Source organism: Lissotriton helveticus, chromosome 6 (genome assembly GCF_964261635.1).
Source record: "Lissotriton helveticus chromosome 6, aLisHel1.1, whole genome shotgun sequence".
In the NCBI taxonomy this organism is placed as follows: domain Eukaryota; kingdom Metazoa; phylum Chordata; class Amphibia; order Caudata; family Salamandridae; genus Lissotriton; species Lissotriton helveticus.
In genome coordinates, this window is record NC_136067.1 from 942,206,179 (window position 1) to 942,232,245 (window position 26,067).

General features: G+C 46.4%; 1 protein-coding gene across 1 annotated transcript in view; it reads left to right on the plus strand.

Moving 5' to 3' along the window:
- Nucleotides 1-26,067, plus strand: part of PLD5 (phospholipase D family member 5) — a 1,381,847-nt gene that overhangs the window by 571,159 nt on the left and 784,621 nt on the right. Inside the window, exon 3 of the mRNA XM_078646903.1 lies at nucleotides 4,365-4,548. Within this exon, the coding sequence (XP_078503029.1) occupies nucleotides 4,365-4,548 (184 nt within the window). The remainder of the gene's footprint in view (nucleotides 1-4,364; nucleotides 4,549-26,067) is intronic.

The window sequence follows — 26,067 nt, forward strand, 5'->3', positions numbered from 1 at the left end:
CTTACCCAAGTGCCAGCTGACTCCGTTTCAGGACCTGGTGTTCATTGGGGCTCGGTTCCGTACGGATCTCAACCGTGTGTTCCTGCCCGATCCTCGGATTGTGACCCTGGTGTCCCTTGCTCAGCGATTCCGGGCGGGGGGTTCCTTTCCGGTGCGCCTCTGGTTGCGTCTTCTGGGTCTGATGGCAGCGACTGTCTTTACGGTGGCCTGGGTGCGTTTTCACCTACGCCCCCTTTGGGTGTACCGCCTGTCTCGCTGGAATCCGTTGTCCCGCGATTTGGAATTTCTTCTGCCGGTGTCTCCTGTGGTACTCACGGTTCTTCTTTGGTGGTCTGTGAGGGTCAATCTGTCTCGGGGTCTCCCTCTGCAGGCTTTTTGTTCTCTGGTCTTATCGGCGGATGCCAGTTCCTTGGGGTGGGGGGTGATCTTGGGGTCTCGTCCCTTCAGGGTCGTTGGTCCCTCCTGGAGACAACTGGAGGGAGTTGACAGCTGTGTACTGTGCTGTGATGGGGTTTCAGGGGCTGTTGCTTGGCTGGAACGTTTTGGTTCGGTCCGACAATATGGTGACGGTGGCTTATCTCAATCATCAAGGGGGGGTTCGTTCGGCCTCTTTGAACGCGGTGGTCATTCCCCTGTTCTGCTGGGCAGAGAGTCATCTGGTGTCTCTGACTGTGATTCATATTCTGGGAGTGGACAACTGTGTGGCGGATGTCCTGAGTCGTTGCTTTCTGGGTACTCTGGAGTTGTCTCTCACCCCGGTTGCGTTTCAGCTTGTGTGCGGGAGGTTTGGTCTTCCCTTTCTGACCCTCTTTGCCTCCCGCGCAATGCGCAGCTTCCTCACTTCTGCTCCCGGTTTCTGCAAGAGGGTTGTTGGGGGGTGGATGCCCTGTCGATTCCTTGGCCGTCCCGCCTTCTCTACGCCTTTCCTCCACTGGCTCTGATTCCCTGATTTCTGGCCCGCCTGTGTCTGGAGGATCGGGAGGTGGTGGTGGTCCTGCCCTTTTGGCCTCGGAGGTTGTGGTTTCCGACGGTTCGTCTTATGGCGGTGCAGGGTCCCTGGTTTCTTCCCCTGTCCCAGTCTCCCCTGAGGTCTTCCCCGTCCCTGTCTCTTCTCCGATTGCGGCTGTCGGTGTGGAGATTGAGAGGCAGGGGTGGCGTCGGTGCGGTTTCCCGGAACATTTAGCGGTGGCCCTTCAGCGTTCCCGTCGGCCGTCTACCCTCAAATCGTATGACGTCTACCCTCAAATCGTATGATCGGCATTGGGGTAATTTCAGTCACTGGTGTTCGGCGTTGAGCCTTTCCCCTTTGCACTGTTCTTTGCAGGTGTTGCTTCAGTTTTTGTGGGAAGGTTTCGAGAAGGGTTGGGCTATGTGCACTTTGCGTGCCCAGTGGGCCGCTGTTCGGGCAATTCGTTCCCCCTGGGGGAACCTTTTGGATGGTGAGGACTTGGTTTCAAGTCTGCTACACGGCTTTTCTCTTTCTCGTCCTGTGTCACGCCCTTCCTTTCCCCTGTGGGATTTGCCCTTGGTTCTTCTGGCTTTGATTGCTCCTCCGTTTGAGCCCTTGGCTGAGGTGGACTTGAAGTTTGTTACTCTCAAAGTTGTTTTGTTGGTGGCCATCACCTCTGCTCGTCGCCATGGCGAGTTGGGGGCTTTGTTGGCGCGTAAGCCTTTCTTGTCCTTCTCGGAGGGTGGGGTGGTGCTTCGCCTTGATTCTTCGTTTGTGCCGAAGGTTGCTTCACAGTTTCACAGGTGCCAGGAGTTGGTCTTGCCTGCTTTGGGCTCTGTTCTGGATTCCCCTGGTGGTCCCTGTTTGTCTTTGTTGGATGTGTGCCGGGCTTTGCGCATTTCTCTTGAGTGCACGGCGGTGTTTCGCGTGACTGACTCGCTTTTTGTCTCCTTTGGGGCTGCTTCTTGTGGGGCTAGGGCTTCCTCTGTGTCGATCGGTCATTGGCTGAAGCAAGTCATTTCCTTGGCCTACTCTCTGTCTGGGTCCCTTCCTCCCGTGGGAGTTCAAGGTTGTTTTACGAGGGGGGTGGCTACCTCTTGGGTGGAGGTCCGGGGTGTTCCTCTCTCTGAGATCTGTAGGGCGGCCACTTGGGCTTCTTCTAATACTTTCATCAGACATTACCGCCTTCTCAATCTGCTGGGGGATGAGGGGGGTTTTGCTTTGGGAGTGTTGGGCTGTGTTCGCTCCTGATTTCTTCTGTTTTATCAATAAATCTCTGGGTTTATTTGGTGTCCTGGTGGTTTGTCTTGTTTTTGGATGAATGCCGGGGTCTGCTTTGGTATTTCTCACTTTGTTATGAAGGTGTCGAGGACTTAGAGACCTGGGGGTAATGTCCTATTACTTACCGGTAATCTTCATTACTCCGGGTCCCGTAGTCCTCGACACCTTCATGACTTCCCTCCCTCCTGATCTGCCGGGTCTTCATCCAGGGCTTGGTATTTCAGAGGGAATGCTGGGACCTGTACGCTTATGTACTCCCAGCGGGAGGGGGAAGGTAGGTCCAGCATTCCTTTGTTCTTTTTTTCTGTCAGTGAGATGGATTATCTCACTTTGTTATGAAGGTGTCGAGGACTACGGGACCCGGAGTAATGAAGATTACCGGTAAGTAATAGGACATTTGGGTTGACCAGAGTACTTTCAGCCAGATAGTGCATATCTTAGACACATTCCTTCTGAGCCTGCCTGGCTTGCTGTCATCAGTGGATACACTTTCCCTGTCATCCTTTCTCCTGCCTTTATTTCTGCTCGCTGCGGCCTTCCATTTCTTTCTTTCCTGCTTTGATACAGTACATCCTGCTGGAGACATTTTATTCATTGTCCCTCAGAGATGCTCACCTTTTGAGTCTTAAGATATCAGTAATATTGTACCTCACTTTGCTGCACCGAGACCGCCCTCATCGCTGCCACCGATGACATCCGAGCCCTGATGGACAACGGAGAAACAGCGGCCCTCATCCTCCTAGACTTCTCCGCGGCATTCGACACTGTCTGCCACCGCACCCTAGTGCAGCGCCTCAGCAACGTCGGAATCCAGGAGAAGGCACTGGAATGGATCATCTCCTTCCTAGACGGAAGAACACAGAGAGTCCGTCTACCACCGTACAAGTCAGAGGCCACCGAAGTCATCTGCGGCGTCCCTCAAGGATCCTCGCTGAGCCCCACCCTCTTCAACGTCTACATGAGCCCCCTCGCGGCCATCGTACGCCAACACAACCTCAACATCATCTCCTACGCTGACGACACCCAGCTGATCCTCTCCCTGACCAACGACCCCGCCGCCGCCAGAGCCAACCTTCACGAAGGGATGAAAGAAGTAGCCGAGTGGATGACGACCAGCCGCCTGAAACTGAACTCAGACAAGACGGAAGTCCTCATCCTGGGCTCCTCGCCCTCCGCCTGGGACGACTCCTGGTGGCCCCCCGCCCTGGGCATCGCACCCAAACCGACAGACCACGCACGCAACCTGGGCTTCATACTGGACTCCTCCCTCTCCATGACCAGACAAGTCAACGCCGTCTCCTCGTCATGCTTCAACATCCTACGCATGCTACGGAAGATCTTCCGGTGGATCCCCACCGAGACCAGGAAGATGGTCACCCAGGCCCTCGTCACCAGCCGACTGGACTACGGCAACGCCCTCTACGCCGGAACCACCGCCAAGCTCCAGAAGAGACTCCAGCGGATCCAGAACACCTCAGCCAGACTCATCCTCGACATCCCACGACACAGCCACATCTCCGGACATCTGAGAGACCTGCATTGGCTCCCCGTCAACAAAAGAATCACCTTCCGTCTCCTCACCCACGCACACAAAGCCCTACACGATCAAGGCCCGAGCTACCTCTACAACCGCATCAACTTCTACGCTCCCAAACGCCATCTCCGATTAGCCAGACACGCCCTCGCCGCCGTCCCCCGCATCCGAAGAACGACAACAGGAGGAAGGTCCTTCTCCTACCTGGCCGCCAAGACCTGGAACTCCCTCCCAACCGACCTGCGCCTGACCCATGACCACCTCTCCTTCAGGAAGAAGCTCAAGACCTGGCTGTTCGAGCAGTAGCAGCACCCCCCCCCCCAAGCGCCTTGAGACCCTCCGGGTAAGTAGTGCGCTCTATAAATGTCTTTGATTGATTGATTGATTGATTGCTGTCCCTTTAACGCTGATTTTTCTTTGCTCTTGTTTATCTGGGGTATTATTCAGTAACTTTAACACTGTATATGATCACATTGGCTATGTGCTGCCACCTCATGCTGACATGTACCATGTGCTCTTAATCAAGCTTACAATTTCAATACAATTAGTTCAATTAAAAAAAATATATTTCTGGTTAAATAAAATGTCTTTTCATTTCAGAGTGACTCTTGTGGAAAACATCCCGGAAGGACTGGGCTATTCAGAAAACGCCACATCTCATCTGTCTCTCTTCCAAGGCTGGGTGAATTTGCTTAACACAGCCGAAAAGTCTGTCGACATTGTATCTCCCTCCTGGGACCTCTGTCCTGATAACTTCACACACGGCCATCCATCAGCGCGGCAGGTACATTTCACTCAAGGACTAAAGCCATTTACAAGCTTTTTCATAGAGCAAGTTTTACTACTGTACCTACCGTTTTTAGTGGGTGTTGTAATGCTCAGTATCACTGTGAAATGTTTATGATTTCTGCTTCACGCACCATACAAATAGGCACAAAAATCCAATTTAAACACTTGGGTCCAGGTTTACTATGAGTTTGTGTTGGGGTTGCATCACTTTTGTGGCACAGCCCACAACAAATACATTTCCAGCATTTACTGAGCCACGCAAAGTTCACTTTTTGTGTCTTTGCGTGGTTCAGTAAATAGAAAGTAATGCAGAGCCCAGCACAGCTTTGTGTTACTTTGAGTTGGGGAGGCATTACATGGGTCGAGCTTGGCATCCATCCATGTTTTTGACACAAACACAGATTTACAAAGACTTATAAACCTGGGTTTTGCACCAAAATGGTGTGCTTACTCAACAGAGGGGTGATCAGGAGAACTATCATTATTTCATCTGATTACTTCGCCTTTCAATGTGTGCTGCATTCTGTAACATACACAGAAAGAGGAAAATGGATCTAAGGATTCTTTTCGTGCAGGAGGGTGCCCCTGGACAAAAACAATATTGCCCATAATGTAGGCACCATTGCACTATGATGCAAGGGTGCCTATATTGAAGCTAGGCAGCACACACTGAACCAACGCAAAGCAGGAACTCGAAATGCTTCATATATTTTTTTTTTTTTTAGCATTTTTGCTCTCTTCCTTCACACAACGCAGTGCTGCAACTTTTCATGTTGCACAGCATTGTATGAAATAATAGTAAATGTGCCCCTTAGAGCTCTATTACAAGTTGCCTGGAACGGTATTCCTACAGGGGATACAGTTCCAGGCAACTAACACTTTTGGGAAGTCTTCATTTCTGCATTATAGGTTTCCCAAGCTCCTAACCCAAGAAGTATAGGTTTGGAGACACCAGACATGGAACCATCAGTTGAGCAGCAGTGGCTGCAGGCAGCTGCTGCGCCCGCCCCATCTGCCTGCATAGGTTGGAATCGGGAGAGCAGAAGAAGCTTCTCCAGGTGAAGAAAAATAACACCTTCCACCCTGCTGTGCCCTGGGCCCTTTCAATCTGTCCATAAGCAAGATAAAGAACCCCAGGAGCATTTACTACATGTTCTAATTTGGGTTCTTTGTTTCCCTTTAAGGAGGAAAACATATGTAATTCGACTCGGTATTCTAGATTACCTTACATATTGCAATTTTGAGTTTTGAGATAAATATTGGTAGGGCAAACCTAATGATATTTCACACAGGAAAAAAAACCCTGCTATGTACCAGAACATGTGGCTTGTGGACGAGTAAGAACAAACATCCACTTTATTCCATTGTCACTCAGAATTGGATGGTGTTTATTACCACCGATAAATCCTGATTCGATGGCATTGGATTTTATCAGGGGAAATGAATATCACACCAATTACTGGGCCACTTGTTATGAGGGCCCTATTTACACATATAACTAATGTAGTTGCAATAGCTTAGAAACTAAAGATTTTTAAAGCAAATTGAATCTTGGCCACTTCCACCCATTTCAAGGTACCTAGTGCAACCTTATATTAGAAGAGGCCTCTGCTGTTTAGTAGGCCTATTCAGGATTGCAGTGCAAAATGTACTGCAAAATGTCAAGGTGGTGTTCCCGCATTCGAAGGTGTCATTGCCCTATGCAAGTGAGTTAATTCTCTTGCCCATGCACACACCGTAATAGTAAGGCGTACTCTTGCAGTAAAAGATATCAAGTAAGTTTGTAAATGCAGTGTCTCCAATGACTTCCTGAGCATGTTTTCGGATGAGTTACTCAGGACACCCCATGTGAAGGTCAATCGTAGGCTAACAACCCTCATTGGGGCTTCCCTGCTGGTGGTGACCATCCACAGATCCTTACAGTGCAGAATTAATATATTAGTTTTTTTGTATAGTTCCTCGTTCCACACTTCTTCCATTTATAATTGTTGTAAAAAAAAGTTGGTACAATTGCCCAATTTAATGGTAATCAATTTCCTTACTTTGGAAGAATGGAAGGGTGACCAGACCTTGACTATATTCAGACTTATGTCCTGGAGATTACTGCTTGGTTCAGCAGTAAGCATTTAACTCCTTGAACATTCTGCCAGCTTAATGTACGCTACTGTATCCTTCAACATAGCACTTGATGAGCCCCAAAAGGCTCCACTATTGTGCAATTATTTCAACGTTAGCATCAGTGTCTCTCTCTCTCTTTCTCTAGCTCAAACATAGATAAACACCCCCACTCCCTCCCACACCCACACACCCACACATACACTGAAAATAAATGCTTTTAAATATCATGCTAATGGGAGCCATAGAACTCATTAAGGTATACATTAACCCAGCCACACACCTAAGCATGTTTGTTGACAGCTCTGAACATGCTGTCAGCAGTTACATTCAGGAATTGTGATTTGAATGACCCCTTCAATTTTTTTTAAGAGTTTACGGGCCCAAACTATCAAAAGGCAGGTCATAAAGTAGTTGGTGTTTTGTACACTGGCTTCTTTGTGACCCGACCTTTATTCAGCATTGCAATGCTTATATAAATCCGTAGGTGTGCAAAATGGCCTTTTAGCAGGATTCGAATAATCCTCCCCCATTAATATTAACGAGAAAGGATTCTGGTTACAATTCTCACCAAATGTGCTGCAATGGAGTAATACAGAGCTTCCAGAGACAGTGGACCTCCAAGGCTGAAATTGCATTCTCAAGATACTCTTAAAAGCCAGACAAGGCTTTTACAAAAGAAAGGTCGGGATTATCTAAAGCATTGGGGTCAGAATGCTGAGGTCCCCTGGGCCACTATCAGCTCCCTTTAATGGCAAAAGCTCCCATTCCATGGTAGAAGGCGCCGCTTAGGGACATGGTCTAATCTGCAAATAGATACCATTTCCTTTCAGGATTTAGTATCTGATCCTTGGTTTGTGACCACAATTGAGGTTGCAAATCATTGAGTAGGGCACAACGATTCAAAGGAAGAGGGGTACAATCCTTTCATGTCACTCCACCTTCTGAATCTCAATGAACAACTAACTGTACTTTGTGAGGTACAATACCTTTATTTATACATTTGGTTTTGTGGTCACAAGGCATCTGATTTTGTGACTCGCAAGCATTAAAACCACAAAACACTTTCTTACATTGAGCTCTAAATGCTCCTAAAGGACTGGTAATGCAGGTCAGCGGTATCCGAAGCACAAGTTTCCTGAAACCTACTCAGCGCTATGTTCACCTGCTCAGCCGCGGTCGGTAGTGGGAGTACCTGCAGGGCGGTGACGTGTTGAGGGGGAGGGGCAGGGTGGGTGGTAGTAATGTATGGATTACGGAGCTTTACATGTAGGTAAACATATAAATGAATAAAACGAATTTTGTTGCGTGCACTGCATCCCCAAATGCAGTGCACGCAACGAAATTCGTGTTATTTATTTATATGTTTACTTACCTGTAAAGTTCCGTAATCCATACATTACTACCCCCCACCCTGCCCCTCCCCCTCCCCACGTCACCGCCCTGCAGGTACTCCTACTACCAACCGTGGCGGCCCCTGCTGCATAATACAATAACCTTAATATCTCTTTGAGTAGTGGAAATGGTGGCGCTATCCAGCTAAGTGCTTTCTGCTAATATTGTCTCAGAGTGTGAGGTAAGGGGAATACAATACTCAGAATGCACTGAAGAACAAAATAAATATTAATAAGTCAGGTTCAGGAAGAAGGAATTTTCATTGTGGCAACTCTATGTATAGTGGACCACAGAACAACAATAGAGTAGGCAGAGGAGAAGTGATAGGTGTCTTAGAGCTGGCCTCCCTAATAAATATTTTACTTTAGGTTCATTACTGTAATTAAAATAAAGCTATGTATTTCTATTTCCATCCACCTATTATGGGAATGTTCTTTTTGGTAACTCAGTTGACTCAGCCATGCCTAGCACATACCTTTATCAAACTTTAGTCCCAGGCTCAAATGTCTACTAGCTACCAAGCTATTTTTTTAAAAACTCTTTTTTATTAAACTTTGCTCATCATACAGTGAATACAGTATTCAAAGCAATCGTTCAGTTTACACTTAAAGCAGAGCAGACCTCATCACAAACGTGACGGGGACAATCAGTTGAAACGGGGCCTTCACAGTTTTGAGAAATCTTAAGGCCCCACAGGTAACACACAGAAATGTCTGGTTCCCTCCTTCCCTTTCCACCCCATGCCCACATGCTCAATAACCTCGGTAAGTAAGCCAGTTGCCCCCAACTTTTTCCCGTTTCCTAGGGCAGCTCCAGCTTTTGTGAACCACTTGATCTGCCCTCTGGCACCAATCCATGAAAGACTTCCAGTCTTCAACTCGTAGGGGGGTGGGGTGCATTGCTGCTCCCCAAGCGCGTGCTATGGTACGATTGGCCACCCAGCCAAATCGTCTGACACCTTGGTCATGTGTAATAGTCACCTGTAATAGTCAAAAGGAGCCATTTTGCATCTAGGGGAACCACTAGATCGAGGACCTGGGCCATTTTCCATACCACCTCAGCCCAGTATGATTGTATTACTGGGCATCCCAATGGGAATGTGGAAAAAGGACACAGCCCAGCCGATATAGTGCTAGCTACCAGATTCTTGGACATGAATGTAGAATGGAATGTGAGATTCAGATCTGGAATTTAGAATGCATGGCAGGAGCACATTCTAAGACAAATGAAGGGCAGGCACATAATGATGTGATAAAGACTTGAAAGTAAACAGTCATTATAACTCTTGTAAAGGTGAGATCAAGGAGTATAAATGGCTTATTGATTATTGTGTCTCCTGGTGTAGGCTTCCAATCAGTCATTGCTTAAGCACAGAGCAACAGTAGTGCCTGGTAAAGCATTGATGCGCGCACTAAGATGGCACGCTTTACAAAGTGACTTGTCACTAGAAGCTCGGGTCATTCTATTATTCCCCAAATCAATCGTACTTTGGTTATCAACCTCAGCATGACAAGATGTGAAGTGAAGTGCACCTGTAGGAATCGAGATGGTGACCTGTAGAACTGCAGCTAATGCATGACCCTAGTTTGGCATCAATGCAATACCTTTGACATCAGATGTACCTGCAGGTACTAATAGGAAATTTAATTTTTCTTTGAGTCAGAGGAGCTTGAGAGAAATAGTGAGATTGGGCGAGACACTGCTAGATTTCTATTAACTTTGAACTTGCTGAGCTAAATTGGATCTTAGGAAAAAGGAAAATGGCTCTGAAAAACAGAGAAGGATGCCAGCGGGAGAAGGTTCAATTAAAGGAGCTGCACCTACATCATCTGCACACATACATTCGTGCCCTAGACATTTGTGAGGCGACTTTTTAATTTTTATTTTTTTATAGAGTTTTATATAGCGCAAACTTCAATCAATCAATCAATCAGAGCATTTATATAGCGCACTACTCACCCGGAGGGTCTCAAGGCGCTGGGGGGGGGGGTCCGCTACTGCTCGAACAGCCAGGTCTTGAGCTGCTTCCTGAAGGCGAGGTGGTCCTGGGTCAGGCGGAGGTGGGTCGGAAGGGAGTTCCAAGTCTTGGCAGCCAGGCAGGAGAAGGACCTTCCTCCTGTGGTGGCTCTTCGGATGCGGGGGACGGCGGCGAGGGCGTGGCTGGTCGAACGAAGCTGGCGTTTGGGAGCGTAGAAGTTGAGGCGGCTGTTGAGGTATCCTGGTCCTTGGTTGTGTAGGGCTTTGTGTGCGTGGGTGAGGAGCCGGAAGGTGATTCTCTTGTTGACCGGGAGCCAGTGCAGGTCTCGCAGGTGTCCGGAGATGTGGCTGCGGCGGGGGATGTCCAGGATGAGTCGTGCTGAGGTGTTCTGGATCCGCTGGAGTCTCTTCTGGAGTTTGGCGGTGGTTCCGGCGTAGAGGGAGTTGCCGTAGTCCAGACGGCTGGTGACGAGGGCCTGGGTGACCGTCTTCCTGGTCTCGGTGGGGATCCATCGGAAGATCTTACGTAGCATGCGCAGGATGTTGAAGCATGACGAGGAGACGGCGTTGACTTGTCTGGTCATGGAGAGGGAGGAGTCCAGGATGAAGCCCAGGTTGCGTGCGTGGTCTGTTGGTTTGGGTGCGCTGCCCAGGGCGGGGGGGCACCAGGAGTCGTCCCAGGCGGAGGGTGAGGATCCCAGGATGAGGACTTCCGTCTTGTCCGAGTTCAGTTTCAGGCGGCTGTTCGACATCCATTTGGCTACGTCTGTCATCCCTTCGTGCAGGTTGGCTCTGGCGGTGGCGGGGTCATTAGTGAGGGAGAGGATCAGCTGGGTGTCGTCGGCGTAGGAGATGATGTCGGAAACTTGACCCGAAGGTATCGGGTAACAGAGCGCTTTACAAAGCACCAGTTGCTTTACATGAGGACACTCATTTTTGTTATCCACGGGGTGATTTGCCCAGAATCACAGGATGCTCAGCGTCATTGCCGAGACTCAAACCCGGTTCCCCAGATTTTAGGTTGACCGCCCTAGCCATTCGGCCAACTCCTCTTACTGTAAATATAGTGCCACTAATTATATTAAGATTTTTGGACACAATATAGAGTCCAAAATATCATGTGGATAAAATATTGTGTAAAGAATATCGAGGACAAGAATGTTGTGAAAGTAAGTTCTATGGGAAAGCACAGTTTTACTATACTTAACTCCACATATGTACCATGACTATATATATATATATATATATATATATATATATATATATATATATATATATACCCACAAGCAGAACAACTCAACGTTACGCACACAAGGATGTGCGTGCTGCACCTCTCTGGCCTACTAAAGGCCTACCCATTCAAACAGTATACAAAAGGGTGAGCTACTCACTACCCACTGTGGGTTGCACCACCATCCAACAATATCTCAAATGTCAATAAATTTAAGGAAAAAATGTCCATCCAAAGTATATTTGCTTTTATTCTTATTTATTCATGTTACATCAGGCAGCCAACGCGTTTCGTTCAAAAGAACTTCATCAGTAAGCATGGGCGGATTTTGCGGATTGGCAATCCGCGAACTTGCGTATTTACGGATTCGCAATCCGCGAAGATCCGCGAACTCTAGCGGATTTGCGGATTTTTCCGTTTTTTGTGTTGGCGCGTGTTCGCGCCGATTTTGGGACAAGTTCGCAATTGCGAACTTACTTTTCGGCTTGCAACGGCCGCGACTATGTTGTTTCTACGTCTGGTTTATCATCACAGGTTCACAGCACCCTCTGTTTCACCACTGCCACCCTCTGGGACACCCATGCCACCCTCTAGTACATCCTCACAGGCACCTATTAGGTTTATTTATTACTGTAGATTATGGTGGTTGAAAAAAGCTAGCACACCTGCCCTTCTTCAACTGCCATCAATTAATTTGTGTTTCATTAATGTGTCAGTAATTTTGAAAGTTCCAGTCTGGCTGGCACCTGCTTCCTTCCTTATCTGTAATTTGCTTTTTGTTGCAGTGAAATTTATTTTTTTACAGGACCTTTATGGTGCTATTCTATGAGCCTGCTGTTTGGGTCATAGCAGGGTCATAGAATTGTTGCAAACTCTGGAGGGGCCCATCAGGAAGCACTACCTTGAATGTTACTAATGTTAAGTTTGAACTTTTGCACCTGCTCATTGCTTTCATTTTAGCTAAAATCGTTTTTTTTGCAATTTCGCGCGTTATTTGGGGCGCGAATCCGTGCGAGATCGATTTCGGAAGCCGCGAATACGTGCGAATACAAAATTGTTTTTGTTGCGACGTGTATATTCGCGTGATCTTGCGCGTGTTCGCGAGGCGCTTCTAGCTATTCGTTTGCCAAGTTACCCTATCGGTCGTACACGGGCGCGGCCATCTTGTTGGCGTGACGTAATTCCGTTTCCGCCCGCTATGTGTAATCTCGCAAAGTGTGCTGCTCGCGAGTACAAGTTCGCGCGTACTCGCAAGGAAAATCTCGCGCGAACTTACCCACGCGGTCGTGAACGGGCGCGGCCATCTTGTTTCTCATTCATTGCTATGGTTCTGGGCATGCTTTCTCTATCCTCTCTCAATCTCTGCCATCCTTTGCTTGTTTGAAGTTTTTTTGATCTAATTTTACTTATTATCTAACCCTCTATTTTTCTAGCTCTATATTTTTGTGTTTTCTGCAGCTTTTAGTTACTTTTAAACTACTTTTTTAAACTCTTTTCTTTTCTTCTTCACTATTCTATTTCTTCTTTATCATTTAAGTTTATTTCTGCCCAGACCATGGTAAAGGGAGCCGGGAAGCACCCTGAGAAGGGGAAGGGTCCCGCACCCCGTGCCCGGCTCCCGTGCGGGCGTTTAAGGGGGGAGCAAGTGGTCCCGAGGGAGATCTTCAGCGCGGAGGAAGTGGCGGCACTGATCTTCCATGTCCAGCGCCGCCTCCCCAAGACGATCCTGGGAGGCGGCAAGATCGCGACCGGCTATGGCATCCGGGAGCGCCGCCAGCGGTGGGAGAAGGTGTGCCGGGCCATGTACAAGATCTCTGGGGTCCGGCGCACATATAACCAGGCCACCCACCGCTGGACCGATGTCATGGACCGGGAGCGGGACTTGCTGGACGCGCTCGGCGTAGAGGTCCCCGGGCTTGGTGAGTAGTAGTAGTAGTCCATTTACTACTCTGTTTTATCCTGCTCTGTTATTTGCAAATCTTTGTTCTTTACCAAGAGCAATAATGCTGCCGATTACATTGAGGTAAATTATATTTCAAAATCTTCTATGCATTTCATTTTCAGGTGCACTGCTCTCCTTCTCAGTAGCCTTGCTTGCTACTATGCTTCTTTGTTTTGTATGTTGTGTTCAGAAGCATTTCATTGGCCTGAGAAATTATGTATCAGTGTACTGTAAAGAAAAGAACTGCGTAATGCTAGACAGTAAGGGTCATATTTTCAATTACCGGCGCATCCCTGCAAAGTAGCAGGGATGCGGCAGTAATTGTGTGCCATGCCACCACCACCCATTGGCCCAAAACGTCACAGAAGCCTTACGCATCTGTGCCGTAAAGGCAGCGCATTGCTGGAGTTGCGTGCCAACGATGGCGCAGCTCCAGCAATGCTCTGGGGTACCCTATCTCCCCAATGCTGCATCAAGCCGTACGTCGGCTTCAAGCGCGCAGGGTTTGAGTCATGCATCATTGTCCTAAAAATGACTGATTGACATCTTGTAGATTTCCCTCAGCCACTTTTAGGATTCGTTCCTGCGCAGGTACGCCCTCCCTTGCGCCGGAACGCCCCCTGATGGCGCAGGGCTTTACAACGTGATGCATCGCCCATATGCCCATATGTGTTTTTTTTTTTTAATATATACGCCGCACCAACACCATGGCGAGTCTTTTGTTCTGCCGCTGCGTCAGAAAAGGCACGCAACAATGGAGGAAAATCAGCCGCAACTTCCGCAAGGGACTTATAAATCAGCCCCAACAGACTGAAGTCCAGTGTCCTTCCTTTAGACAGTCACATGGCTATCAGAAGAAATAGTGGCGGTGGTGGCGGGTGGATTGATAGTTTGAGTATTCACTGATCTGCAAGCAGGATGGACTTTGTCTGTCACGTGTTGCGCACTACTGCCTGCAGTGCCAGGCCTAGGCAAACCTCTTTAGTAGTCTGTTTATTGAGTTACATAGGAACTTTCTAAGTCAACGTTCCGCAAATCAGGCAATACGAATAACGTAGTATACCACATGAGATAGATCCCGTGGAATCTATTTGCTATTTTTCCAAAATATGTTGTTATTGTTCTTTTGAAATGTTTGATTTGGTTGAAAAATCTCATCCATGTTTTATGGTTTTTCTTTCTTTCATGTTGTACATCAGCTCCCCCCAAGGGCAAGAGGACACAGGAGGAGGGTGCTGAGGATGCAGGCCAGGATCGGGCAGGCGAGGGCTCCTTTGCTGGCCCCAGTAAGTTTACATTTTACTAAACAGTACCTATTTTTTCCTAGCGTTCCTCATTCGATTTTTTCTAAATCGTCTTTGATCTTCTTGTAGACTGGATATAAATTCTTATCCTGCCTCGAATATGACTCCCTGTGGTATTACTAGACTATTCTTATTAGTCTGTCTGTGTAGCTAACTAAGATTGGACATTTGGCAATTCCATTGGACTCCCATTATATTCAGCAATACCTCTATGCACTGTCTCCTTACTGACTAGATAGTGTGGCAGAGTCATTCAGCTCCCGAAGTCACCGATTATAGATCCCCAATGATCTCTAGATTATCGTACGCAGGACAAGAGAGTAGTACGGAGTCACAGCACAGTCAAGAAGTGTCAGAGGCACTCATGCTTGCAAAAATTCCAAAACCTTTAGCTCATCCACTCTAGTCTAGAGGAACAAAAACCACAGAGTCTATTTAAGTGTAAAAGCTTTATTAAAAGTAAACACATTTATTGAAATCTACTTTGTCATAAAACTATTTAACTGTAAACGGAAAAGTGGTTAGTGCTGACGATTAATTGGACACATTTCTTGTGGTCGAGCCGAACTCTCACCTACTTTGAACTTGATCCTGGTCGTGTTCTTAGGACTCAGGAGTCAAGCTTCTGTCTGTTAGGAGAAAAAGTGGTGCGTGTTAAAAATCAAAAGCAAGCATTCATCAGTTGTGCATAAAAGTGCAGCAAGACAACAGCCTTCCCTGGAAAATGGGACATTTTTACTATGGAGTAGACAGTCACAAATTATTACATTGTATTCTGTTTTTTTAACATTTCTCCTAGACCAAATATTATATAGTAGTGAGTGGTGTATTCTAACTTTCTTAAATGTACTTTGTAGGTGTAACATCTGGTGACGGGGCCAGCGCGGAGGTGGCTGTGTTGGACTTGGACTCGGAGGCCTCTGGGGAGGATGCGGCGGTAGAAGAGCTGGTGGCCGTTCCTGTGGGGGATCAAACGGTGGTGGCGGAAACAGGTAAGCTATATATTCCTTACTTATTGAGATTGAAGACTGCATAGTGTGCTTTCTGCACGGGTGTATTACAATTACAAATCAACCAGGTAGTAGCCTCCTCGAAATGTACTTCGACTTAGCTGTGAAGTTTTTGGTGAGAAGAATCCCAATAAGTTCTTAGACGAACGTGATGGATGGGATGAACGAAAAGCGAAAGAAGGGTGTAAGTAAGTGGGACGCGAACTTGTATGATGGCTGGCAAAGAAGAACGATATGTGTTTGCTTGGACCCAGAGGTGGCTGGGAAGGAAAGAATATGGTATGGTGCATGGCTGGGTCAATGATGAAGCAAGAATGGGTGGAAGGACAGCAGCCTGGGTGGGTGAAACAGAAACTGTATGTGTGCGTATACTTTGAATGAATGGATGCCTGGAGCATGGTATTCTCTGACTCTTACATAGCAAATGTGTATCTAGAGAGAGTAGATGGTCGCCAGGTGAAGTAAGTGTTACCTTGAAGAGCATGTACCACCGCACCCGCACGTCCGTCCCAGTGCAGGGAAGGCAAGGAAAAGAAATTGTAAATGTGTCCAATACTACCATGAATAGTAGCAGTACTTTGTATTGCGTTTGCATTCACAGCATATATCTGGTTATTACGGTGGACACTCCGTACCTCTCTTAATAACTTTAGTTTACTTGTAGTACGTCATTCATGTGTGGGTGTATCACTGTGTTCACTCAATATTAAGCAAAGCACCTAAAGTCATCTCATCTGTCATTAAATACGTCCCATGTGAAGTGATAGATAATCAAATTAGTTAGCTTCTTCAGTTTCCTTTTCTAGTACTCATTTGCACTGTAGGGTGAAAGGTAAATTAATTAAGCAGTAGCCCTTGTAACAGAGTATTCTCAGTGCCACCCGTAATAGAAAAGTAATAGCTTCACCACCTGCATGTACTGGACCGGTACAGTAACGCAAGTCTGTCTCCATCATCATGGTGTGCAACTTTTTTTCTCGGGTGCAACTTCACTGTGCTGTGTCCATGTCATTCTGCCGGCTTGCATAAGATAACGTACCCATTTCCCTAAACAAGAGAGAAGAAGAAGAATAAGACTGGTGTACTGTCATAGTCGACTGTAATGGAAGTCCATAGTGGTCGTAGAATTAGTTCATTAAACTACCACTACTGTTAGAGCAAGGATGCAGAAGTGGGAGGTTACATAGATACTGTCCTCAATAGTTATGTACTGTGCTTTCAATTTGCTACTTGTACTCTGTGACCCAACTTTCGGCTCAATCACTTTGTGTTATTAATAAGGAGCATTGGTTACAGACTATGTCTTTCTTTCTTCATATAGTTGCTCCTTCCAAATCAACAACAAGGAGGGAGCAGGCTAGATTGGCCCGGCAACGGAGGCTGGAGGCCACAGTCGCCGAGTATCGGCGGCTGGTGGCCCTGGAGGAGGAGGAGGACACGCAGTCGAGCGGGGCAACATCTTCGACTGTGACCACTGCATCCTCCTCCGTGACTAAACCAGCGGGACCGAGCCGGGCTAAGAAAGCCGACCGCCACCGCCAAGCACCCGAAATACCAGCTGCCCCCCACAGGAGCTGCAAGGAACGCCAACGCCGCCTACGAGTCCGCATGTCCAACCTGGAGCAGGAGGTCCTGAGGTATAAGACCTTGGTTAAGGGCCTCCGCTCCGAGCTTGCCACCCTCCGCAAGGAGTATGATGCCCATGCCGCATCATGCACCAGCACCAGCACCCTCCAGTAGTGGAGTGTCCCTTGCCCTTTTTTTATAGACTTTTGGGGGGTGGGATTTGGGAGTTGGGATCGTTTTGGGACGTTTCAGAGACAATCGTTGGGGTTAGGGTGGGTGAGGGAGATTATTTTGTTAGGGATAAATAAATATATTTTTCAACTACTTTATCTGACCATACCTGTTTTTTACTGCTTTTCAGTCTGGTGGGTGGGGGGCGGGGGTGTAACAGTAACTTTGTTTTCCTGAACAGTCGTAGGACTTTAGTAGTACAACCGTCAATCTCTTGTCTACTCCGAAATAATACTCCATTATACTACCTCCCACCAAACGCTTATCTTACCTGTAATTTGTGTTAGAAATTAGGGCTAGGCCCAGGGCTGGCTCCAGGTGAAATGGGGATTAACGTTGTCATTCCTGGGCGGGTGACATTTCCTCATTGCGGTGTTACTAGTGGTGTGACACAGTGGCAGTTGCATGCCTATGGAAAAAAAGAAAACGAAACCTTGTTTGTACTCCTTACTGTAGCATTACAACGGTTACGGTACGATCGAGAAAATAGCAGGTGACAGTACACTAGAACAGTGCCATAATGTAGCCTAACAAATGGTAAAGTATTGCAAGTATAACTAGTACTTGCGTTGAATTTATTTGACATTGGCTACTACTACTAGAAGATATAGTACTGAAGCTGAGTAAGTCTAGAAGATATCCTCGTATTCCTTCACCAGCCTGTTGCTGCTATCACCTTATCCTCCCCAGCAAGTGTGTGGAATTATTGATGTCATTTTAGTCAGACATCAAGCAAAACAACACAGCCCGGGGGAAGAGGGTTAGGGTTTGTAAAATGGATGGGAATGGGGGTTTCTTTTTGGGTAGGTTTTGTTGAGAGAAGAAAAAAAAGCAGAGCATGGACAAACAATAATTGAAGATACAGAGTTTACAGACAATCTTTGGTTACAAAGTAAAGGTAAGCACATGCAGTCACACTCATAGAATAAAAGACAACAATGGATACTGTATCTGTATTGCGTATGTTGTTGGAGTTGTCCTGTTGAAATTGGTAAGTAAGTTGCATGCAGCAAACAATTCCTCTTATTGGCGGCACTCCTCCATTCCAGCTGACGCTTCGTCCATCAATGTGGTGGTGACCACTGACAGAAGAGACACCCTGTCCACTGCCTGCCTGGCGGATGTTGACTGAAACCCGGCCTGTAATTATTGAACGGAAAACAGGAAGTGCTATTACAATACCACTGATAAATAAATAAAAGGTATGTACGCTGTGTGGTTCAAAAAGTCACACTTTGATTTCCCTAATAGACAGTACAATATTTTTGAAATTGCGTGCTCTGTCTGAGTCACCTTTTTAAGGATCAATAAGTATGGCCAAAATATTATAGCGGATCTTTCCCCTCAAGGTGGGTGTACTACTGTGTTTTAGAACAAAATTTGACCTTCCCAGCAATGCTCCCACCAAGACCCTTACTAAAGCCAGTCGCAAAAATGTAGAAGAACCCAATCATATCTCCAAAAACGATGCCTAGCAGAAAAATGGTTACAAAACGTACTTTGAAAGTAACAGTAGACCCAAATACAGACCGTGGATTGTATTCAAACCACTTGCCTGCAAGCAAAAGTATCCATAGCCAGCATCGCTCCAACAGTGCTCTACAACAACAGAACCGCGTTGCAATAGAACCCCCCTAAACACATGCAATCCTGCTGCTAGGGCTAACCCTAACGAACCCTAACGTACAAAAAGTGCAAAAACTGGTGTTTCCTTATGGATTTTGTCCAACAAACTTCTAGCCGGTATTAGACCTTCCCAGGAATGCCCCAGGCAAGACCCGCCAACCCACCCGCAAAAAAACACGCGACACAACACCACCAAACAGCGAAAAAGCTAAATCTCATACTTACAATGTCTCTCGGCCTTCGGTCCAAACGCGGCGCTGTGCAGCTAGGTCGTCATCATCATCAATCATCATAACTCCTGTTTTCCACCACGGATTTCCTGAAAAGCAAATGCAATCAAGATTAGACTGTCGCAGCAGTGCTTCGACAGAGACCCCGGCCGCAACCCACCCACGAACAGCAGGAAGCCCCCCAAAACGCTACATTGAGCAAGATGTCTGAAGAAATGGCAAAAAAAAGGCTGTTCCTTATGGATTTTGTCCAAAACACTTGTATCCGGTATTAGACCTTCCCAGGAATGCCCCAGGCAAGACCCGCCGGCGCCAACCCACCCGCAAAAAAACACCCGACAACACCCCCAAACAGCGAAAAAGCTAAATCTCATACTTACAATATCTCTCGGCCTTCGGTCCAAAGTAACGCGCTGTGCAGCTAGGTCATCATCAATCATCATAAGAACTCCTGTTTTCCACCACGGATTTCCTGAAAAGCACACCAGCAGCCCCCCAAAAACGACAAAAAACAATAAAATAAGCACAATCCCAGCCCATCCATGGCCTCAATTATGTTTAAATTCAAGAAGACACCCCACAGAAAGACTAGGCCCATGCAACACTCACCACCCCTGGGCAAAGGGCCACACCAGCAGGCCCAAAAAAACGTCAAAAAACAATAAAATCTGCACAATCCCAGCCCATCCATGGCCTCAATGGTGTTTAAATTCAAGAAGACACCCCACAGAAAGACTAGGCCCATGCAACACTCACCACCCCTGGGCAAAGGGCCACACCAGCAGGCCCAAAAAAACGACAAAAAACAATAAAATCTGCACAATCCCAGCCCATCCATGGCCTCAATGGTGTTTAAATTCAAGAAGACACCCCTCAGAAACACTAGGCCCATGCAACACTCACTACCCCTGGGCATAAGGGATGAAAAGTAGGCAAAATAAGTGCAGGCCTCAGACACTGCCTCTCCTCAAAATGGCCCCCTTACACCCCAAGCACATGTTGCCTGTACCAGCCAGCACTCAAGATGGCCACCACCACCACCCACATGGCCAGACCACATCAACAGTACACCCCCAAAAAACAGAAAAACAGCCAGAAATCACCACAATCCAATGCCATCCATGATGTTTACATCAAAGAGAGTGAGACAACACCACAGGCACACTCAGTCCATGCACCACCACCACCCCTGGGCAAGCAAAAGGCCACACCAGCAGCCCCCCAAAAACGACAAAAAACAATAAAATAAGCACAATCCCAGCCCATCCATGGCCTCAATTATGTTTAAATTCAAGAAGACACCCCACAGAAAGACTAGGCCCATGCAACACTCACCACCCCTGGGCAAAGGGCCACACCAGCAGGCCCAAAAAAACGACAAAAAACAATAAAATCTGCACAATCCCAGCCCATCCATGGCCTCAATGGTGTTTAAATTCAACAAAACAGTTGTATCATGCACCCATAACCAACCCTGGTCCTACTGGATACTGTGGCTACCCACAATATAATTTATTTAATTTTCTGAAAAAGTTCCAAAATTGTACTTGCAGCAACTGTAATGCCCCAAACAAACTTACTTGTGAAAGTTGATTTCTAATCCAAAAGTGATCCAAAGACAGTCAAAAAGGCCTCAAATCCAAATATCCAGCAGCACCCACAAAAAGTAATCCTTCCAGCTCCAGATCCAAATGAAAGTGACCAGGAGATGGACAAAGCACTGGGAGGAGCCTGCTGGACAGGAACAGGAAGTTGGAGACTGTGGGGCACTTCCTTCCTCCCCCCCCCCCAAAATGGACTCCTTGCAAAAAAAAAGGCCATGCAAATGTCAACCTGAGGAGTGATTCTGATAAAAATCATAATTTTCTGAAGGTTTATCCTGTTTGCTGGTGATTTTCTTGTGCGAAATTGCAAAATCTCTATTTCGCAAGTGCGAGATTGTTCCTTTCCGCCGCAACTACATGTTCGCAATTGCGAACTCTCGCGAGGTGTGCTGTGCAAGGTGGCAAGCCGCGAGTACGTATTCGCGGGCGACAAACTCCCGCGGGAACACGCAGCAAGATCTAAAATGGCGCGTCACTCGCAAAGAAAAACAACTCGGCAAACGCTAAAATGACGGAAAGTGAACGCCGTGCACCACGCCGCGCGCCGCAACCAAGCAAAAAATCCGCCGCGAGCGGATTCACGGATTTTCGACAAATTCGCGAGCGTTCGCGGATTGCGGATTTGCCGAAAATCCGAAAAATCCGCGAGCGGAGCGGATTTTACGCCCATGCTTATTCATCAGGGCTGTAAGGACATTTAAAAACACATATATATTAATATATACAGATATCAGTTCTTCTATCCTGGCAGTTTACTGCCAGTACAATAAGAGCTAATAAATTGCAAAATTCCCCAATCCTAAAAAACACACACAAACTTGTGATACGAAACATACTTGTGTATATGTCCTAAACACACACATTAATTTATGATACAATACATACTTCTGTATATGTCCAAGCCTACAGTTGTTATTTGCTATTATGTATACGGATTTCCCCATTCATAATTCTTCCTTATTTATAAGGCATTTAACAACCTACTACAACACATGTGAATATATGAGCTTGGCTGGAGGCACCATGGAGGTGGTGGCCTGCATGTACAGAGCTATTGGACGGGACTCCACGCAACCACTAGATAGACTGAGATGCAAATGGGAGGACGATATTGGTGGGTCCCAAGAGGACAAGGACTGGGACAATGTTTTGGAGCGAGCTGCCAAAGTTTCTCGAAATGCCCGGTTTAGCTTGATCAGCTTTTACATACTCCACCAAGCCTATTTAACCCCGGAACGTATTAACCAATATTTTGTTGGTGCAGATGCTAGATGCCCGTGGTGTCAGGAACAGGGGGTGACGTTTATACATATGATTTGGAGCTGTGCCTCCTTAACCCAATACTGGCAAGAAGTGACACAAGTGACAGCGAGGGTGACGGAAAGGATGGTCCCATGCACACCGGCCCACGTACTGCTTCATTTATTTCCACACTCTGCTAAAACCAAAACCACATCCAGGTTCCAGGACTTGGCATTTATTTTGGCGAAGCGGGAAATCACTAGTAGCTGGAAGAAGCCGGGGGCCCTGATGTCCTCAGATGGAGACAGGAGATGGAGAAGTGGGCGGGTTGCGAGAGCAGGGCCCTTCTTCAGAATGCACAGCGGGGAGTGGGCAAGCCAGAGAGAGCCCAGGCATGGGAGGGTCTGGTGGCGGACTTAATGAGACTGGGCAGGGACTCAGAGGCTTCCACACCAAAGAGATTACAGCACTTAGAGCATCCCTCGGGACCAGATTAAGATGAGATAACACAATAGAAGAACGAGAATGGGTCCAGCAGTGGCACCCACGGGTGCAGTAGGGGGCCACAACAGAAGGCTTCGGCACACCAGGTTATTTATCAAAGAGGAAACAGACACTTGTAACACTCAGGCCATGGGTTATATAAGTTTAGAGTAACCTCAAGAACCCAATGCAAATGTGGTAGGTGCGGTATATTTGATTCGTCCGCCCCGCATATGGGTAGTTGGCCGTTATCATTGGTTACTCCAAGTTAGTGATGTTGCCAGCCTCAACCCGAGGCACCTCTGGCCTGTTGTGCAGTGTCCAGAGAAAGAAAAAAGGAGTGTGTCAAATTAGAATCTCAAAAAAAAAGGAAAGAAGGTTTAAAAACTGAAAAATCACCTTGATTGATTTTATTTATTAATGTGATTTTCAGATTGTTAAAAATAATCTGATACTACTCAATTGATCGAGTTACTAGATCAAAGTAGTTAGAAACACTTATTACCCAAACGTCGACATGTTTCTGCTCTGTCGGCCCACAGGGGTCTATAGAGCATTCGTCAGGACTCACAACAAAACAAAAATTGAACGAAAATTGTACGTATTACTCACACCTTTTGTGCTGTATTATGTTAATAACCTGTGAAATTTTCAAGGATATTGACTCCTCCGGTTTCTGAAAAGAAATAGCGAGAGGACAAGAGAAAAACACACTCGTTGCAAACATCCTATTTTAGGCTAATGCATTGGGTAGAATAATAATTATTATTCATTCATTCCAGAATATCAATACTGGGAAGGGGGGTACTACGTACCAGGGTAGAGTTTAACGCTATAGACATAGTTATGGAGACTATCATTGAAGGGGGCTGTAAAACGCACACTAAGCGGGGGTAAGTATTTACTGTTACGCGCTGGCTTTTCTGGGTGCACGCGTAAACAAACCTCCGAAGAAAGGTAGGCGGGTTATTTAAAAACGCAGCGCGTTATCATACCTTGTGACCGGGAAGTACTCGCTTGCATCGGGGGGCCCTCAGGACACAGAGCTGTATTTAGAACGTATCGTGTTAGTAAATAATACGCATGATCGCCTTACCGGGATTCAGTTGTTAATGTAACGAAACTCCGCCATTACCCGCGTGCGCTTGCAAACTCGTCTAGTGCTGACTCTGCCCCCGGAAGTTCGTAACTCCGGCTGGGCTGGCGTTTTTAAAGGGGACAGACACTTGAGCTTACGTATTGTGCGTGTAGCAAAGTTCCTTGTTTTTTTATGCAGAAAATCTTTATTAGTCCATGGCTGATTATATTCATGAGATAGACAGTTTGTTATGTTCTTTATATATTGGGTCATTAAGCGAATTGGTGCCACGGAATAGAATCATTCAGGCCATCTTCATAAGTTTTGAGTCGTTCCACCCACCTCTGTTCTTTCTCAAATAATGTTCTTTCACATCTTTGGGACTTGTCGGTTAGCATTTCGATTACTGTCCAGTGGATTTCATCGCAAGAGTGACCTGCCTGCACGAAATGGGAACAAAGCTTGGTGGTATTCTTCTTTAATCTAATATTGCTCCGATGTTCGCCAATTCTTGTTTTTATTTTTCGACATGTCATTCCGATATAACGTTTGCCACAGGGGCAGCTCACTGTGTAGATGACATGGGTCGAATTACAATTCGTATGTTGGCGCTGCTGCCAGAGGAGGGTATCGGAAAGTTGTAGTGTTTTGGTTGCAGTTGTCGTTTTGCATGCTACGCAAGACCCACAAGGGTAATGTCCAGTTACAGGTGTCATGGTTATATCTCTGGGGAGGACTGCTTTCAGTTTTTTTGGTGGTCGGGTATGTACCACGGCGTCCTTGATGTTTTTTGATCTTCTATTGGCGAACCTTGGTCTCGGCCAATCAAAATGGCCTGTATGGAGAATATGCCAGTTTTTATTTACTAATTTCTTTACTTCATAAGAAACCTGGCTGAACGTTGTGACACAGGTAGTTAGATCAGGTGTCTTTTCTTTTCGAAATGTTTGGAGGAGGCATTCTCTCGGTTGGTTGTTGGCTCTTTTTTTACAGAGTCTGATGGTTTTCTCTGTGTAGTCTCTCTGTCTCAGTCTGTCGCTCAATTCATTGGCTTGCAATCTATAATCAGAGTTGTTACTACAGTTCCTCTTTAAACGCAAAAATTGACTGTAGGGAAGATTGTCCCTCAATGGTTTAGGGTGAAAACTTTTATAGGACAAGATGCTGTTTTTGGCCGTTGGTTTCCTGAACGTTTTTGTGTGTAACTCATTGTCCTTTACGAATATGGTGATATCCAGGAAATCCAGGTTACAACTGGTGGCTGTATGAGTGAACTTTAGCCATGGGTCAAGGTTGTTGAGCCAGTTCATGAAACACTGTAGATCCATTTTGTTGTCCCAGATCATAATGATATCATCAATATATCTCTTCCAGTATAAAATACTGGAAGAGAAAATGTTGACACCAGTGGTTATGTGGAGTTCTTCAAAATGACTGACATAGAGCCCGGCCACAGAGGGAGCGAAGGCGCTCCCCATGGAAGTTCCATGGATTTGAAAATATAAGTCTTCCCCATAGGCAAAGAAATTCTCCTTCAGCGCTAGCTTACAACACTCTAGGATGAAGTGTCTTGGTGTTTTGAATTGCCAGTCTTTCGAAAATAATACGTCTTCCAAAACTTGCATGGTATCATTTTGAGGCAAGCTTGTGAAAAGGGCTTCCACATCTAGGCCCACAAGTAGCATCGTTTGAGAATTGAAAGGTTTTTTGTCTATTTGTACCAAAAGATCACGTGTATCCTTTAAATATGCCGGTGTTTGTTGGACCAGTGGCTTCGGCACACCATCACTGTCCACGCCTGGAATACCAGGGAGCACACTAACTGATCTAAATGATACTCAAGGGAAGACAGAGGGCGGGATGGGGTGGTGGGGGTCATAGTTGTTGTTTGAGGCCTTATTGCCGGCAACGGGGGAGGGTTTCATATTTCCAGTGCATGGTGCATAGCTAAAGGGGCTACGGTGAACTTCCAAGCTGCAATGTGCGGATGGGGCACGACAAGGACAGTGAGAACATCAGCAGGTCAATGGGTTGTATTACCTGCCCAAGACCAATGTGCACTGCTGTTTCACAGATGTATGTTGTACGCAAGATAAAAGGCAATACAATTTGTTTAAAAAAAACAAGGAACACTTGATGAATTATATCTTATGAATTCTTCTTTTATTTTAAGGAAGTATCTCAATCAATGTCCTTTTCTAGAATAACCCATCACATGTCCAAAAAAGTTGAATGTTGAAGTAACCCTGGTCGTCTCTGTATACACACCACTCTTTTGGAACTAAACATTTTAACTACAGAATATTTCAGTCTTCCTGCTTGTCCTGCTGCAATTCTACATCCTTCAAGAATTCTACATCTTAGTATTTTGTTGCATGAAACAAACCCTCAGTATTTATTATTTATTGCACCTTTTAATGTAATGTTTCTTTCTTTCTTATAGAATAACAATAATACTAAGATGTGTAAGATAAAGACAG